The sequence below is a fragment of the Sander lucioperca genome, chromosome 14, assembly GCF_008315115.2.
Source record: "Sander lucioperca isolate FBNREF2018 chromosome 14, SLUC_FBN_1.2, whole genome shotgun sequence".
In the NCBI taxonomy this organism is placed as follows: domain Eukaryota; kingdom Metazoa; phylum Chordata; class Actinopteri; order Perciformes; family Percidae; genus Sander; species Sander lucioperca.
In genome coordinates this window covers 21,502,842-21,517,758 of record NC_050186.1, presented here as the reverse complement: position 1 = coordinate 21,517,758, position 14,917 = coordinate 21,502,842, and the positions used below count along the sequence as shown (strand labels likewise).

The 14,917-nt window shown below is 41.8% G+C and overlaps 1 protein-coding gene across 1 annotated transcript in view; it reads left to right on the top strand.

Annotated features, from left to right (window-relative positions):
- Positions 1-3,386: 3,386 nt before the first annotated feature.
- The window catches only part of atp1a3a (ATPase Na+/K+ transporting subunit alpha 3a), a 36,167-nt gene continuing 24,636 nt past the window's right edge, over positions 3,387-14,917 (top strand). The window contains exon 1 of the mRNA XM_031295585.2: positions 3,387-3,784. Within this exon, the coding sequence (XP_031151445.1) occupies positions 3,779-3,784 (6 nt within the window). The 5' untranslated portion in view covers positions 3,387-3,778. The remainder of the gene's footprint in view (positions 3,785-14,917) is intronic.

The following is a 14,917-nucleotide window of genomic DNA, read 5'->3' as shown; positions in this document are numbered from 1 at the left end:
AATGCTGCTTTTTCTGTGGGCTTTGGCCAGTGTTCATTCCCAAAATTAGAACTGTGTAAATCATCTTTATTCTAGTGTAATGCCAGTGAAAGAAGCGGCTTATGCCTTGTTTCTTGTCAGTAAATTCTCTTTTCTTTCTATTCCTCCTTTACTTTCCATGTTGCTGCCTCTATTTCTGCAGCAAAAGCTCTTTTTATCAAACCAAAATTGAATCTTCAATTAATTTCTCCAACCCCAAAAAATTTTTCTTCATCTTCCATCTTCTACCTCTTCTAACCTCCTAGATTCCCCCAGTCCACCTCCTCCCTCCTACCAACCCACTTAGTCAACTACTTTGTAAAAAAGATAGATGACATACGCTCTTCATTCTCCACCACACTTCCTGAAATCATCTTTCCTCTAAACCTCGAAACCCTCTATCTCCAAATCAAATTCTTACTTTGATTACCTCCGCCCGCCCAACCACCTGCCCCCTTGATCCTATCCCTTCTCACCTTCTCCAGTCTATTGCTCCTGACCTTCCTTTCCTCACCCATCCCATCAACATCTCCTTGTCAACTGGCTGTTTCCCCAACGCCCTTAAAGTGGCAAGAGTGACCCCACTACTCAAAAAACCAGCACTCGATTCAACTTTATAATCAACTCTCTTCTTATCTCTACCAGAACAACTTTCTTGATCCCCACAAGTCTGGCTTCAAGGCTGGCCACTCAACAGAAACTGCCCTCCTTGCTGTCACGGAGCAGCTTCACATCGCTAGAGCAACCTCTCTCTCTTCCGTCGTCATCCTTCTGGACCTTTCTGCTGCCTTTGACACAGTGAACCACCAGATCCTCATTTTGACACTCCAGGATCTGGGTGTCTCAGACTCTGCTCTCTCTTCGCTTACATCTTACCTGGCAGACAGAACCTACCGGGTAACTTGGAGAGGAGCTATCTCAGAACCTTGCCCACTCAAAACTGGGGTTCCTCAGGGATCAGTCCTGGGTCCCCTCTTCTTTTCTCTGTACACCAACTCTCTCGGGTCTGTCATTCACTCGCACAGCTTTTCTTATCACAGCTATGCAGATGACACCCAACTAATTCTCTCTTTTCCGGAGTTTGAAACGCAAGTAGCAGCACGTATCTCGGCCTGTCTGACTGACATTTCTTCTTGGATGTCCACACACCATCTGAAACTCAACCTTGACAAGACTGAGCTCCTTTTCCTTCCAGGGAAGGGCTCTCCTACCCAGGACCTGACTATAACAATTGACAACTCTGTGGTAGCCATCTGGCCCCTGCAGCTCATTCAGAACACAGCAGCTCGACTTGTCTTCAACCTCCCCAAGTTCTCTCACACTACACCGCTCCTCCGCTCTCTTCACTGATTGCAAATTGCTGCCCGCATCCGCTTCAAGATACTAGTACTTACATACAGGGCCCGAACAGATCAGCCACAGCTTACATCCAGGACATGGTCAAACCCTATACCCCAACCCGCCCACTACGCTCTGCATCAGCCAACCTGCTTGCTGCCCCCTCACAGCGAGGGACAACTAATCACTCAACAAAATCCCGACTGTTTGCTGTCCTGGCTAAATGGTGAAATTAGCTCCCTATTGACATCAGGACTGCCGAAAGCCTACGCATCTCCCGCCGCAGCTTTAAGAATAGAAGCTGCACTTTCATATGGCTCTTTGTAGTTTTGCTTATTTAAAGCTAATGTACTTGCACTTACTACTTGTCTGGAGTTTGCACCTTCAGCCCTGCTCTTCTCTCTTTTCTACTCTTAATTGTCAGCACGACCTCAAAAACAATCCAATATTTTGTGCACTGCACTGCTGCTCACATCTGTTTGACAAATACTGCCATACTAATGCAGGCTATATCCTGCGTTTGGAGAATAGGCTGTATGCGGCAGTCATTTCCCCTGATGCTGTTCATGATGCAGATGTACACAGAAAAGATGCTGCCGGAACAGCTGCTGCCAACTAAACAACAATCCAGAAAGGAGATGCTTAGGTTCATCTGATTTAAAGAGTAATGATCTCCACAATTCTAATGTGATAACATTGTTTACAATTATACAGCTTCATTAGAAATATGACGCATCTCTAGGCTAAGACAAAGTAACTTTTAACCTTAGAATTGGCATAATAGCTTCCAAGCTTACGTCAGTTATATCTGTCTCATATGTATACATGCATCTTTTGGCACATTTTGTGACCGTCAGACTGGATTATCAACTGAGTAGTCTATATCCACGATGTTCCACTTCCGGGATTGCTCCGGTGCCGCCGGATATTCCGCCGGATGCATGTCTTTTCGGCCGATGTCCGTTTCCTTCTGCTTTCTTTGTGTTAGAATTTTAAACTCCGGTCGACTTATGAGGACTATGGTTAACTGCTCCTCAGATCTGTGCAGGGTAAATCCAGATAGCTAGCTAGACTATCTGTCCAATCTGAGATTTCTCTAGCACGACTAAAACAACTTTTGAACGCACACGTTACACCAAAACAAGTTCCTTCACAAGACTATTTTGCAGCGGCACCAGGGCTCCGTGCGGAGCTTAGCGCTGCCCATGACAGATAGATAGATAGATAGATAGATACTTTATTGATCCCCAAGGGGAAATTCAAGATTTTTGTGATTGATTTAAAGAAATGCCAATAAATCAGAGCACGTTTTTCTCCCATCCCAGGAATGCTGTGTGGACAAGCCAGACCCTCCTCCGCAGCTGTGGAGGAAGGTCTGGCAAAGCGAGACTATCAACTTCTATCAACTATCAACAAGAGCTTTATTTTTTAGTTTATACTGTGTTTAAATGGTGAATATTTCTAAATAAAGTTGTGTTTAATCAAATTACCAAAAACTAATTAACTAAATTATACATATTATTCCAGCATAGGAGTATTGGTTGCACTGGATTTAATGGGAACTTGGGGGTGACAGCATAGATTGCACAGAGGACAGTAGGTGGGAGGTCATCATCTCTTTTTTTTTTTTTTATTCCGGCCATGTTTATGCCTTAGGCTACATATAAATAGATTTTATATTTTATTATTTGCCCTTTAGATCAGCGATTCAGCTTAACAAAGGCCTTTACTTATACTCATGTTTTTCTCTCTTGCATTAATATGTTGGATGAAATCATTAAAAAAAGATTCGATTTCCTTGTTTCCAAACAGTATTTACTGTATTGCCTAAACGCTGGGATGATGGGTTACAAGCTTATTTAATCGATATTACGCAGCAACAGTCTCTTTGAACCATAGACGGTATAAAACAGCTTTGAACCATAGACTGACACATCCGCGGAGTGACAACTAGGGAACCCTGCGTGCTACGGCAGCCTAGGCACAGCCGCGGAGGGAGACATCATCCGAAAAAGAAACCTGCTGTGCGGATCTACTTTCCGCTGGCATCATTTGCGCCTTACAGAGAGAAGGCTGGTGAAGTCTCACCAACGGCTGCATATGATTTTAACATTGTATGCCGAAAAAAAACAACCCTTTTGATTTTCATCTGAACTGGGTGCAGCTTTGCCGATACTTTGCCTTGCCACGTTACCATATGCCCGTTTCTCTTTAAAAATTGTGTTTTAGGATAGTATGTCAGCTAGTTAATTGATTTGTGTCAGTAGAGCAATAAGTTAGCTATCAACTAAAGGGAGACAATTATTTCCTATTATCAGTCGACTGTTCCTTTCACGTCTACCCTCTTTAAAGCCAGCTGTCCTTGTTGAATCAAGACTAAAAGCGACTCTTCTTCTGAGGGGACCCGACTAACTGCGCTGAAATGGGGGTAAGAGCTAGCTACATCTCTTGTGATTTATTTACCTACTACGTTGTAAAATGTCGGTTCTGTTAAAAGCTGTACGGTCTGGTAACGGTCACTGAGTGTGTCGGTTAAAGAAAGGGTTAAAGCGTATGAAGGCACGGGCATGATGTTAGAACGACATTGGTGGGATATTCTCTGTTTGTTAACGTTATGTGGCAAACTGCTTAGCTAAACCTTATTGCTGCATGAATTATCGTTCTGTCAAACGGGTCTAAGGTTAATTGCTCTCGGGATGTCGTTGCAGTGTCTGCCATTAAGGTCATTTAACTTACCGAATCTATGCGTTGCAATTTATGCTAACGACTAAGATTATCTTGTAATAGAGGGGAAGTTTGTTGCCCGAACACGGCGTCTTTATTCTAAATAATATGCATCAGATTTGTGAGTCAATTCGCCGCAAAAGAGTCCAGTCGGTGCGACAGAACCAGTGCAGGGTGGTTACGCGTTACAGTAACGAATCTCATTCATCTTTTTACAGCTCAAACCCAAATAACAAATATGTCACTGTTTCTACCACCCATGGGGAACATCACAATGAAGTTGATCAATCAAATAGCCATGCCCACCTGTAAAATCTGATTCATGTTCCTCAGTAGATGAGAAGTACACTTGTTTGGTTTCCTGATCAATTTCACCAAATCAGAGAACGGACCCAGTGTGCCGACCGACTTTTAACTAGAAATAAGGGGTTTTAAGTTTTCTAACAAGCATGTAGTGGCGCAAAGATGTGCTGCTCCATGCACCGCTTCCAAAAATCGAGATTACACCGACCGAACATCTGGCAACAGGAGCTGGACCCGCTGTAGACGATCGAGGAAATTCACAGCTCCTAAATACACGATTAGTCCGACTGCATGATGACACAGGCGAGTCCAGCCAGAAATCGTGTGTGAATAATATATGTGAAACGCTCAATTACGCACAGGAATATGTAACCAACTGATTGTGAAAACTGCAGCCCCGACTGCAGAATATCATGCCATTTCTCTTCTTTTTAACTTACATGTGTGTTGTTATTTATTCCTAATAAAGAAGAGCTAATAGAAAGTCCTGAATTTGTAATATTATTTGGAAATAATGAAGTGGAAGTGGGTGGGGGCTGGGAATCAAAACCATGAATTGTCTATGGCTATGATTTTTTTTTTCTTCTAATTTTTTTTTTTAATGCATTTCCATTCAAACATTACATAATGGTCTATGGTGAGGGATGGGTGGGTCCCAAAGGAAGGTGCTCTCCACAAGGGTAGACACAGCCAACACTTCCACCATCTCGTCCCCAAAGACTCACAAAAACATTGATCTGTCAGGTCATGAGGGACATATTCTTCCAGCCACTAAATTTAGTCTCCTTCATGATGTCATTCCTATACTAAAAAATCCCTGTTACATCCCTGTAGTGTTATTATAAGGCATTATCCAGTGTCCATACTCAGTAGTGAGGTATTACAACCCTATATTTCTTTATTAAATTTTATAATCTCCTACAGCATGCTGTATTGTCACAACATAGGAGTATTTTCATTATAGCATCAAGTTTTCTTATGGTATGTGGAGCCTATAAAATTATGTGAACATGAACTAGGATAACTGTAGCTCCGTTACTTCAGTGTCAATGGTATCATTGTCCATCTCTGCTAATGAGGGACAATGGGCATTAAGGCAGAGTCGTGGAAAAGGTGATGCTCTGTCACCGTTTGTGATGCTGGCCACTAGATCGCCGGAGGAGAAAACCGTGCACAACTCTGACACGAATGTGTCAAAGAAATGAGGACAGGGTGCGTGCGTGCGTGCGTGCATGCATGGATGGGAGGAGTGGAAACTCCCATGTTCAGGCTGTTATTTGCCCTTCGGGAGGGGGAGAATGAGAGGATATTTGGATAAATGGTGATGGGCGGTTTGATCCGTGCCAGTGAATTGACATGAGCTGTTGCTGCAGGAGGGAACGATCGGGTTGGGGAGTGAAAGAATGGATGAAACGAAGGTCAGCCACCTGTATGCCTTACTGGGAGGTCCTGTTTAGAGGAAAACTGACCAAAATCCAGTGATAAATGATGGAGGTAGAGAGAGGGAGAGACAGAAAGTGATGCCTTTGTGGTGAGTCACCTTGAGAAGGGTGAATACTGGGAAAGATGGAGAAGCGGAGGAATGCCACAAAGAGATGCCGGCATGTTGTTTAAGTTTGCTGCAGTGATGACACAGAGGAAGGAGCAATGGTGGAGCTAAAAAATGGATAGATTTAACACTGAGATACAGAAGGAGAACAGGAGATTTACAAGGATGAATGCATCTGTCGGTATACCACAATGCACTTGGTGAGGAAGCTTCAGGAGGAGAGCCAATCAGGATTGTGTGTGTGTGTGTGTGTGTGTGTGTGTGTGTGTGTGTGTGTGTAATACATGATAAAGCTGATGCTTCATACAGTATCTCTCAACATTATGAGATCTCCATTTAAGTCCTGAATGATAATAATTGTCTGTACTATAGCTTATTAAAATCAGTGCACAGATTCATATACCAGAATATGTGACTATCTTTGTGCACTAGAAATAAGTTTCAATATTAAACAACTAATACAGTAAAACTGCTGTGGCCATCTACAGAAAACCAACATTTCTGGATTGCATTGTGTTGTATTAATGTAAATTGTTCCGTTAGTGAAGCCAGTTGTAGTTTTATTGGGTTGTTGTTTTAGCCTGTGCAAATGTCCTGCGGCAAATGAATGAGCATCACTGTTGGGATGAGTCTACTTTCACTTTTTCCAGTGCGTAATGCATATTTAATGTGCAGTTCCTAATAATGACTCTTTTTTTTCAGCTGTTTCATCATAGGTTGGTTGTAAAATCTTTTTATTTCACTAAACATGTTGAATTTTAAATGTAATCCCACTACTGAATCAGTTGAGATGTAACTGGAGTTTAACCATGGTAACAAATATTAAATCAATGACTTTTGGCGCTGATTGAAGCAGCCAGATTGGGGCGACCTCTAGCTCACCCAGTAGAGCGTGCTCCCCATGTGGGCTGAGTCCTTGGCAGCAGCCCGGGTTTGAATCCGACCCGCGGCCCTTTGCTGCATGTCGTCCCTCCTCTCTCTCCCTCTTTCCTGTCTTCAAGCTATCCTGTCAATTAAAGGCAATACAAAGCCCAAAAAATTATCTAAAAAAAAAAAAAAAAAAAAAGCAGCCAGATCAATTTTGATTTCCAGACCAGTTTTGTGTTGCACTACAGGCAAGTCCGTACATTATGATTGGCCAGTTAATTTAGTTACTAAACTGTAAACGTCTGAATACTTGTACTGCGGGTTCTCCTACTGCCCACTGACTTTACAACTTGATTAGAGAGTAAAACGGCTTCTGGCTCTAGTCTTTGGAATAGTTAAGATTTAAAAAATTCAAAAGATTCACTGGGGCTTTACGTAAATGGTGCCATTAATGCTCCGTCGTTAATAGCTCTATTTTCGGATTGTAAAGCACTTCTCAAGTAGAAAGACAATTCAAAATGCATCATGTAAGAATGCATTAAAATAACACATTTAAATTCATGCATGCAGGCAGAAAGCAGATACACACATGGTAATCTTATTGCTATGTGACTAAAGTGATGGGGCTGGTTTTCATAGGTTGAAGCGGAGTTCCAGAGACTGGAATAATAGCCTACTAAACTTATGGTGTCACAGAGTGTAGTCCACTCAGCCACGCTCAGATATTATGTTAGATATCACTACATACTGGCATTGTAGTTGTAAGGTACTGCAAAGCACAGCTTTTTATTACGTATGTGATTGTGCTTACACTATATACTGCATGTTGTTTTGGCCATGGACTCTGGACTCTGTTGTATAATTGTTTCAGTTTGTCAATACTTCATCAGTACTTAACTGACTCTCAACCTCCTGTCCTTAACTACTTTGTGTGTGTGTGTGTGTGTGCGTGTGCGTGTATGAGAAGTAGTGTGGGTCCATACCACTGCAAATCACTGATCAGGGTTTTCCAATGCCACTGATGCCTTCTGTTTGTGGTTCAGTGCATTGTGCATTTTTCTTGAAATGCACTGTGAGGTCACTTTGACATCACTTCCGGTTTGCGGAGTAACTTAAGTGCCAAGGGTAACTAGTAGTTTTCCATGCGTTCTGCAACAACACCGTACAGAAATGACAAGGAGGATAAGGGAGTGGGAATACACAGCACACTGAACAGTTGCTCTGCACATTACAGCAATATTACATAACATACATACCTTCATAATTAACTACATCACTAAAAAAATCCAATCCCCCCCACACACACACACACCTCCCACTGTTGATTTCAATTATTTAGATTCAGATTGACTGTTGCCTGGAAACCTCACATCCCCAATCTATCAACCCATTTAGAAGTAGACGCTGGTAACCTGATTCTGTTAACAACTGGCCATTATCACACTCTCAGACATCCCGCACTGCAACAGTTGACAACACACTGCTGTAATGTTGGGAACAGCACCAAATCTGTGGTGTGTTTCTTCAGAAATCTACTCTCACAGCCATCCAATCTTCCACTGTTCAAATATTTTATAGAATCAAATCAAAAACAAATCAAACTGATGGCTTATCCCACTGTGGATGTGATCTGCATTTGTCACTGGAAACACATGTACGGAGTTAAAACACAGTGTCATCGTCATGAGTGTGCCTCAGAGACTCCTCGTGAGTCTACCTAGAGCAGAGAAACAGATGGGCAGCCGGGAGAGAGGAGAATGTAAACAAAGTGGGAGGGTGAAGGGAGGGATAGATGATGGAAGACCACTCTCGTGTGTGTGTGTGTGTGTGTGTGTGTGTGTGTGTGTGTGTGTGTGTGTGCTGAGCGCTTAGCGCTTGTCAGTCCATCAGTATTTTCTAGGTCGGCCAGTCCACTGATCTGTGTATTAATCCATTTCTTTGTGTGTGTGGTTAAGATGATCCACTTTGGCACCACCAGAACTCCACTGGAGGCAACATACACTAGCGAGATCTTCCATTTGGAAAAAAAAAATCAGAGCTACAATTTTGACATTTTGGTCACTGGAACATTGTTAAATGTAGCTGTAAATAACCTAAATACCACATGTTTAACATGGCTAAATACTGGATGATTTAGTGCCAGCTGATGGATATTTTACCAAGGTCTTCTAGTATGGAGCGGTGTCTATCAGAGTTTACATTTGCTTGGTTGTAAATAATCATATGGGCAGATACCAGCACTGCAAACAGGCAACAATATAGCAATCAGTTGCTTTCATGTAAAATGGCCAATAACATAATAAACTAAATTGAAATTATGGATATTAATTAGAACATCTATGTCTTAGAGATACTGATCTTCATAATTGATGCCCCTTTTTCTCATTACAGCTCATTTTAAGGCCCGTTCCCACAGTAACTGATATGCTCACCATACAGCTCAACGTATCTGTTTCCTGATCTTTACCTTTTAATTCATGTTACGGGTTCATGAATTATTGTGGTCAATACGGAAACCCTTCATTTAATTCATACTCAAACTAGGATGCACAGATCAAAATGTCCCTGATTTGACCAGTGATTTCGGCAGATTAAAACATGGTTTATCCAGCCTTCCTCAGATCTGTGGTGCTCTGTGCCTGCAGGCCAGGCTGGATACAGAATACCAGCAGCTGGACTACAAATGTTCGGCATGTACAATCTGTCCTTTCGTTCAGCACTGAACATCTGGATGTTGCTGAGACCACTTCAGGTTTTGCAGCCTGTAACTAGACTAAGAACAGGCAGTAGTAGAACTGTTGTGAGCAACAGAGGTAATATATGGAGGAAAATAGCATCTATGTTCATTTAGTTTGATCATAGTCTATATATCGAGGACGTTTCATTTTACGGGATAGTTCCGGTCGGATGTCCCTCACCTCTGCTTTCTTTGTGTTGACATTCTAAAATCCGGTCGATTCGGGAAACATCCTCCAAGCTAGAACCGACAGTCAAATTATATTTATCCTTTTTTTTTTTGAGTAAAATTCTCATCACACACTCGACAGCCATTTTAATTCTAAGCTCGCCTCCCTACGTGCATGTTCCACCAAAACGTTGCTGCTTCCGGCGTCTTGCGCCACACAAGATAATTGTAATTGGTATAAAGAAATGCCAATAAACCAGAGCACGTTTTTCTCCCATCGCGGAGTGTGTGTGGACTAGCCAGACTGGTTTGATCATGAATGACACTGAAAGTAGTATACGTCTGTGTACTGCATATTGTACATACTAATTTATGGAAGTCTCATGAAACAAAATGCCAGGAGGATGGTGTAACATCCTGAAATGTAGGCACTATTCTTGCCCTTGTTTGGTTCAGTTATGGCTTTAAGTGAAAATGTTTCTGTAAAATGAAAATTGGTGGAGGAATATATTGCCCTTGATAATTAGGAGTTAATTTTCTTCATTTCACCCTGCTCATATGTTTTTCATCAAGTGATCAAATATTAATGTGGTCCTGTATATGTGGTAATGAAGAGGTTGAAAAAGCAACGTATTTAGCCTCGGAGCAGTAGAAAATGTTGGAATGTTGCAACTTCTGTCCGGCTTGCTGCCGACTGAACAAATCCAACTGTAATAATGCTAATTGGGTGTTTACTGTATTTGCCAATGTGCATTTAGGCAAATAGGCTTCTTTGTAGTGCTTCTGTGACTTCCTACATCACAAGATGCTGCAGCACTGAAGTGTCTGTTTATATGCTGCACACACAACCCACACATAGCAGCACAAGCAGCCTTCTTCAGGGTGTCAACATTTTTTGTTTTTGCCTTTACATCATTATGTTAACATTGTGGCAGTGAAAGCAGTGATTAGGTTTTATTGTCATCGTTGTGTAATCTTAAAAAGTAAAGTTATAGTACACTGGAAAGCTTTCTCACCTACTTCACATCTCAGCAGTTTTTGGAATAACAATCAGCACAGAAATCTGGCAGTTTATAGCAGCCGATGATCCTGAGTCATTAAGTTAAATTTAGACACTAAAGGAACTAGATCTGATGGGGGCGTTAAACACACATACTAAAACTTCCACTTTTCTTCATGCTTTGACGTTTTCTTTGTGGTATTCATACACATAGTGAAATCTATTTAGTGCTGTTTCAACATTGTAAATGAGAGAGAGAGAGAGAGAGAGAGAGATAGATAGAGAGAGAGAGAGAGAGAGAGACTGACTCAGTGGGTTAAGCTGTCAGTGTAGTAAACAGTAGAAGAGAGAGAGAGAGTCATCAGTGGGTTAATCTGTCAGCGTAGTAAACCGCAGTAATCCGATGGCCTCCTGGATGCCGCTGCCCGGGGAACCTCCTGCACCTCCTAACAGATGGCAACACACACACACACACACACACACACACACACATACACATACAGGGCATGGAAATTACCCACAGAAAAACACCAGCGTGGAAAAATGCTCTGTTTTGTAGTCAGGCAGAAAACAAACGTGTACAACTGCACAGATAGAATAAAAGTCTTACTCACTGAAGAACACTAGTGAGCAGTCTCCCCCACTGTTGGTTAGCATTTTTTCTTGATATTACAATCTTTGATGACAGCCTTAAAATGTAAAATTCACTCATAACAAAGTTGCATGTGGGAGTCAGTCAACTTTAACGTCTAGTTTAAAGTCTGTGGTCAGCCATTTCAAATGTGCAGTAAGATAGTGAGCACTATTTACGACAACAGGTTCACACACAGCCAACAAAATGACAAAATACAATAAATCGTATGCTTTAGTAAAAGAAATTGTGACTGAAGCATATAACGGTTGTATTGTCTAATTATCCTTTAATCACATTGCGGAAAAAGTTATCCCCAAGACAATCCTTCTTGTCTGATTCATGAGCGAGCACAGACACCAGCCTTGAGACTGTGGGCAGTACTAAGTGTTAGTGATGTTCTAATTGACATCAGTGTGAGCATTCAAAGACCAAAACAATCCTTTTGCCAATTAATTTGGACTATTCCTGGTTACATTGGTAATGGGACAGTGCACAAGTATAAAACGGCATTTATATAATTATATGACCTTAAAACTTCACTAGAAATTACTCTGTAATTCTGAAATGCTTATAGCGATCTAAGGTAGATGTAGAAAAGCTCAAGGTATACTATCTCTGTGTACTATGTATGCAGGGTTTTTCCTGCCTAGAGGAATTGTAGGTGCCCCACAAAGAGGTTTTAGCCAGCCCCAAAGGAAAATCACCAGCACCAAAATGACAAGAATTGATTTTTTTTTTTTTTTTATAAATCTGGGCGCCTGGGTAGCTCACCTTGTAGAGCGTGTGCCATATGTAGTGGTTTACTCCTCGACGAGGCGGCTGCATGTTCAATTCTGACCTGCGGCCCTTTGCTCCATGTCATTCCCCCTCTCTCTCCTCTTTCATGTCTTCAGCTGTCCTATAAAAATAAAGGCCTAAAATGCCCAAAAAATAATCTTTAATAAAAAATTCAAATCCGCTCTAAATGTCTTTAGAGCATTTAGCAAACAACCGTTAAACAAGCAGAACATAAAGTTGAATATGAGAGCTGATCTCAGTTTTATTTCCAGAGACGGGCTGTACCGGACTCTCCCGGTCATTTATTTAAAAAAAATATATATATTTAAAAAAAATGTAACCAGTTTTGTTATTTGTTATTAGTATATTGTTATTTATTTACTCAGCATTATATACATTTTTGTTTATCAAATTGTCAGAAATAACAGGAAAATGCATAGATTTCTGTCAAATTAGGTAACACAGACTCATTGCCTTTACTGTACGCGGGCTGATCATGCCCAAAGGCCCATTCTGAGCCAGGACAAACCCTGTGTATACTGTGTCAGTCATACAGACACACAGTGCACAACAGCACACACACACACAGCGACAGAGGTGTGAACGGGCTGCGCACCGTGCGCGCTGTTATTGGCTCGGGGTAACACACCCACGTGGGGCCCAAAGACTATGGCTGACACCCAGAAACGTCCCGAACACAGCAAAATAAGAAAATAGCATAAATACAGGCAGAGGACAGGGTCTGCCACACACTTACTATTGTGTTAGTCTATACATGGTTTTTAAGGAAACGTTGAGGGATTAATTAAGAAAGATAGATAAATATATAGATAAACTTAATGTGTAAGTTGGGGAGTAAAAAATAAACAACTGTTTGACTAGTAATGATAGGATGTAGATAAACCTATTGTGCACGGTGCATTCAGTGCAGTTGTGATGTATATGAGTCTTATCTCACACTCAGTGATGAAGTGTTAAAAAGTTGAATTGCCTGTGGTAGGAATGATTTCTTGTAGCGGTCCGTGCGACATCGAAGCTGTGGGAGCCTCTTAGAGAAGGTGCTCCTCTGTTGGACCAGTGTGGGGGGGTGGAGAGGGTGGTCGGGGTTATCCATGATAGATAACAGTTTGTTCGGTGACCTCCTCTCCACCACAGCTTCAAATGTCTCCTGTTTGCAGCCAATAACAGAGCCAGCCTTCCTGATCAGTTTGTTCAGTCTGTTTGTGTCGCTGGCTCCGATGCTGCTGCCCCAGCAGATGGCGGAGGAGAACAGAGCGCTGGCCACAACAGACTGGTAGAACATCTCCAACATTCTGCTGCACACGTTGAAGGATCTCAGCTTCCTCAGGAAACAGAGTATGCTCCTCCCCTTCTTGTAAAGAGCATTGCTGTTGATTTTCCAGTTCAGCCTGTTGTCGATGTTGACACCCAGGTGTCTGTACTCCTCAACCATGTCCACATCTCCACCCAGGATGCAAAGAGTCATCAGAAAACTTCTGTAGGTGACAAGACTCTGAGTAGTACTGGAAGTCTGTGGTGTATAAGGTGAACAGAAAAGGAGACAGCACATTCCCTGTGGAGCCCCCATACCACTCACCACCACATCAGACAGAACACGGTCCAGACGGACAAACTGTGGTCTGTCTGTCAGGTAGTCAGTGATCCAGGAGACTGTGGACGCACCGACACCCATCATCTGCAGCTTGGCACCTAGTAGCAGTGGCTGGATGGTGTTGAATGCACTGGAGAAATCAAAAAATGTGATTCTCACAGTGCTGCCACCACCACCCAGGTGCAAATGAGCTCGCTAACCAACGCAATGGAAAAATTCACTGCTTTAATTGTACAAAGAAAATGACATAACTGGCAGTAGAGACCTGATATTTAATATCAATAAAAGATTAGTCTATCCCCATTACAATATAGACATAATGCATGCATAAGAAAACTGCACCCTCACACGTACAAGGTTAATTTCGCTTACATTAATCATTGAAAAACTATTTCACATGTGCACACACTCTAAAGCAAAATCAATTATGTACACAGAGATGTATGGAGGAAAGAGGATGTAAAACAAACGCGGCAGCCTAATAGCTTTTTTTATCCAGTGAGGAAAAAAAACAGTTAAACAGCATCAATCATCCATCAAATCAGCGTGAAACGTCTCAGCGTAGACTAATCCACGTAAGAGCTTTCCCAAAATAAGTCCGCTCATCGTGCATGGTAACCCACAATATGACTCCCATGTTCACACTTGTATTACTGTTGGATGATAGTGAGCATCTGCCTGATGAACAAATGTCAAGTCAAAATGCATTCCCAGTAGTAAGTAGTCACACATACACACAGTAGTACACAAAAAATACTTATGGGAAATGTCGGCTGAGCTAAGACTCAAAGTCAGATTTAAAATAACTTTATAAGGTTAAGCAGGCTATTTAAATTCATAAAATGAGTGAGTTAGATTTCCTCTAGTAATGAATTAATTTAATCACCCATACTTCTAAAAAAACTATTTGCATCTGCAGCCATCAGTGGTTTGGTGGCTGAACCACCATGTTTAGATCTGGCCTACAGGTTCCTTTCCTGGGCTATAATTGATTTTCTTGCTGTTCTTTTCGCCTCACAGTTTTTTTGTTGCCTGTCTGAAGGTAATTATTTTTAATAGTGTTCACACTGGACCTGCAGCCCCCCTCAGTTTAAAAAACAAAAAAAAACAGTTCTTGCTAGATTAGGTGTGTTGCCATTAAAGTAGCCATTCATTCCAAAGACTCATCCCCTGTTTGTGTTCAGACTGAT